At 45.2% G+C, this 3,297-nt stretch overlaps 1 protein-coding gene across 2 annotated transcripts in view; it reads left to right on the top strand.

Moving 5' to 3' along the window:
- PRR3 (proline rich 3) overlaps positions 1 to 1,454 on the top strand; it is an 8,577-nt gene extending 7,123 nt beyond the window's left edge. For both annotated transcript variants that reach the window (XM_017510504.1, XM_017510503.2), the window contains one exon: positions 149 to 1,454. In XM_017510504.1, the coding sequence (XP_017365993.1) occupies positions 149 to 255 (107 nt within the window). In that variant the 3' untranslated portion in view covers positions 256 to 1,454. The remainder of the gene's footprint in view (positions 1 to 148) is intronic.
- Positions 1,455 to 3,297: the final 1,843 nt, after the last annotated feature.

Raw genomic sequence — 3,297 nt, 5'->3', positions numbered from 1 at the left:
AAAAAAAAAAAAAAAAAAAGACTACCATTCCAAAATACCTGGAAATGGTAGAGGTAGGAAATCTGTCCTCCTCCTGTCTCTGCTTTTCATTATATTTGTTTTCTTTCTTGCTTAAATTTTTAAATGTTCAATTTTCACTTGTTCACAGACAAATCTGACCGCCCTGTCTGCCGACATTTTGCCAAAAAGGGCCACTGTCGATATGAGGACCTCTGTGCCTTCTACCACCCAGGCGTCAATGGACCTCCCCTGTGAGACTGTGCCTTCCCATCCAGGCTGGAAGGAGCTCTCTGTGACCTAGCAGCAATGCATTTCCCTGTAGCCCTGTGATGGCTACTTCCAACACCCTCAGTCAGTGACACACCCACCCCATCCACCACCTCCCCAATTTGGGGTCCACAGTTGTGTTGTGTCACTGGTGCGAGGTGTATGCGCTTTCTTCTCATCCAGCCTGTAGAGACTCGCCTTCGGGACCCATCTTTGCTCCCTTCAGTTGCCTCCTGGATCTTTCCCGTCATCAAATGACTGCTGAACAGGAAACTTCTTTGGTGCTGTTTCTTGTGCATCTCTCCACCTGCTCCCCAGTATTGACCTCAATACCTGAGAGCCCTGGAGTGGTTTCCTACCATTCCCTTCTTCTAGCTGCTTGTTTTAAGTCATTTTTATGTGACATCTCCTACCCCCAATGTTGTCAGCTGCTTGTGAAACTCTGCCAGGTTGTCTAACCTGGGGTCAAGTTTGGGTGACTGGTGCAGAGTTACTTCCTACAAGGCCACTCCCTACTTTTGGATTTCGTAGTTTCTGTCAGTAGCATGATCCCCACCACTATGGTCTGTGATCACTGTGCTTTGTGAAACTGTGCATCCTCTTGTAGCCTTTCTCAGTGTCCATGGCATTTTTGTGACTTCCCAACACTAGAATAAGTTTTTCTGCCAAAATGAGTGAGGATCTTGGTGCCCTCTAGACTTTCCCACCTCCCAACATGGGAGAATTGTGAACTTTCCATCAAACTGCCTCCCTGGCCCTCTCCATTCTCCTGTTGGTTATTCTGGGTCTGACACAGGCCCTTAAGATGTCATGTAAAGCCTCCAGTGGCTTTATCCTACCTAGATCCCTTCTAGCCCATTTTAGTTAGACTGTCATTGTGAATGCACCAGTCATTTCATTTGAATTCTGTGAATCTCCACCTTGCCTATGTTTGGGTGGAACCTGGACAGTACTGTTGCCCTCTTCCAACCCTCTCCCCCTACATCCTGGTACTGGTTGTTTTCTGTGAAAACAGTAGTGAACAGGTTCCGTTTTGAACTGACCCTGAGGAAATGAGTCAGGAGCTGTGCTGGCAAGAGGGAGGGGATGAGAGTTGTTGGAGAACTGAGAATGAGGTTTTCTTTTTCTTTTTAACATTTTTTTTTTATATTAGTAATAAACGCAGTGGAAACCAGCATTTTCTTTAATCCCTGTGTTCTAGTCATCTCTGGAGATGCAGATGAAGGTGTTCTTACCTGGTGGAGTCAGCTCATTCTAGTTGAATGAGCTAACTAGAATGTTCATACATTCCCCATCAGCAGTTCATATACACTAGTGATGGGGAATAATAAAACTTAAGGTTCTTTCAGGCTGAAAGAACCAATGGAGGTTCCGTTAGCCTGTAGGCATCAATCAGACCAAGCTGCCTTATGTTCAAGGGCAAAGTTTTGTAGGAAAAAGGAAAAGCCAGGTGTCCCTGGAGTTATTTTTAAACATTTTAGTTTATAGAGTTTGTGTTTATGAAGTGGTTAATGATGGAGTCTTTCAGCAACAATTTGCAGAGTGTCTGTGGGCCAGGCAATATTCTAAGCACTAGAGCTGACAGCCAAAGCCAATTTATTTAAAATGTACAGGGAAGCAGTTTATCAAATAATCACAAATAGCATGTGAAGTTAAACCTGTCAAAAGTGGTGGGAAGAAGACAGGGTGAAAGGAAAGTGTGTAATAAAGGGAGTCATGGAAGGAGATGCAGCTGAGACATGCTCTGAAGGATAAACAGGAGGTGGGGTGGGAGAGGGGAGTCAAGGCAAAGGTCTTTGCTAAAAGACCAAGGGGAAGAGGAGCTAAGAAACCTAGGGACAGTGGGTGGTGACACAGAAGAAAGAGGAGTCAGACCACTTAGGGCCTTGGAGAACATGAAAATGTGGCTCTTTTCTAAGAATAGAAGTCTTTGAGGAATTCTAGACAGGTGAGTATCATGGCTTAGCTTGGCTTTTCAAAAAAATCAACTTGTACAGAGAGGGCCAACCTTGGACCCAGAAGTTAGTTAGAAGCTACTGGCTACTTCAGTAGTACAACTGAGCCATGGTGATGAAACAGACTTGGGTAGTAGAGGTGGAGAAAAGTGGGCATTTGAAAATTACAGGTCAAAACAAAGTATCAGATTTCTCCAGGTAGTTCTGGCTTATGTAACTGCCATTTAAAAAGAAATGTATTGGGCCAGGAGCAGTGGCTCACGCCTGTAATCCCAGCACTTTGAAAGGCCAAGGCGGGCAGGTTACGAGATCAGGTGTTCAAGACCAGCCTGACCAACATGGTGAAACCCCTCAGGTCTCTACTAAAAATACAAAAATTAGCCAGGCATGGTGGCACATACCTGTCATCACAGCTACTTGGGAGGCTGAGGCAGGAGAACTGCTTAAACCCAGGAGGCAGAGGTTGCAGTGAGCTAAGATCTCACCACTGCACTCCAGCCTGAGAGACACAGCGAGACTGTCTCAAAAAAAAAAAAAATATATATATATATATATATATATATACACACACACATATATTGGCTAGGCACAGTGGCTCATGCCTATAACTCCAGCACTTTTGGGAGGCTGAGGCAGGAGGACTGCTTGAGCTCACGAGTTCAAGACCTGCCTGGGCAACAGCAAGATCTTCACAGTTTAAAGTGAAGATCTTGTCTCTACTAAAAATAAATTAGCCAGGAGTGGTGGCACACAGCTGTAGTCCCAGCTACTCAGGAGGCTGAGACAGGGGGATCACTTGAGCCCAGTAAGTCAAGGCTGTAGTGACCCATGATCGTGCCACTGCACTCTAGCCTGGGCAACAGAGTGAGACCCTGTCTCAAATAAATAAATAAAAATTGTACAAATGTGCCAGAAGAAAATAAGCAGAATGCCACCAGGCCTGGTGGTGTGTGCCTGTAGTCCTAGCTAGTTGGAGGCTGAGGTGGGAGGATCCTTTGAGGTTACAGTGAGCTATGATTACATCACTGCACTCCAGCTTGGATGACAGAGCAAGATCCTGGCTCAAAAAAAAAAA

Source organism: Cebus imitator, unplaced genomic scaffold, assembly GCF_001604975.1.
Source record: "Cebus imitator isolate Cc_AM_T3 unplaced genomic scaffold, Cebus_imitator-1.0 Scaffold440, whole genome shotgun sequence".
Lineage (NCBI taxonomy): Eukaryota > Metazoa > Chordata > Mammalia > Primates > Cebidae > Cebus > Cebus imitator.
This window is presented reverse-complemented; position numbering and strand designations above follow the sequence as displayed.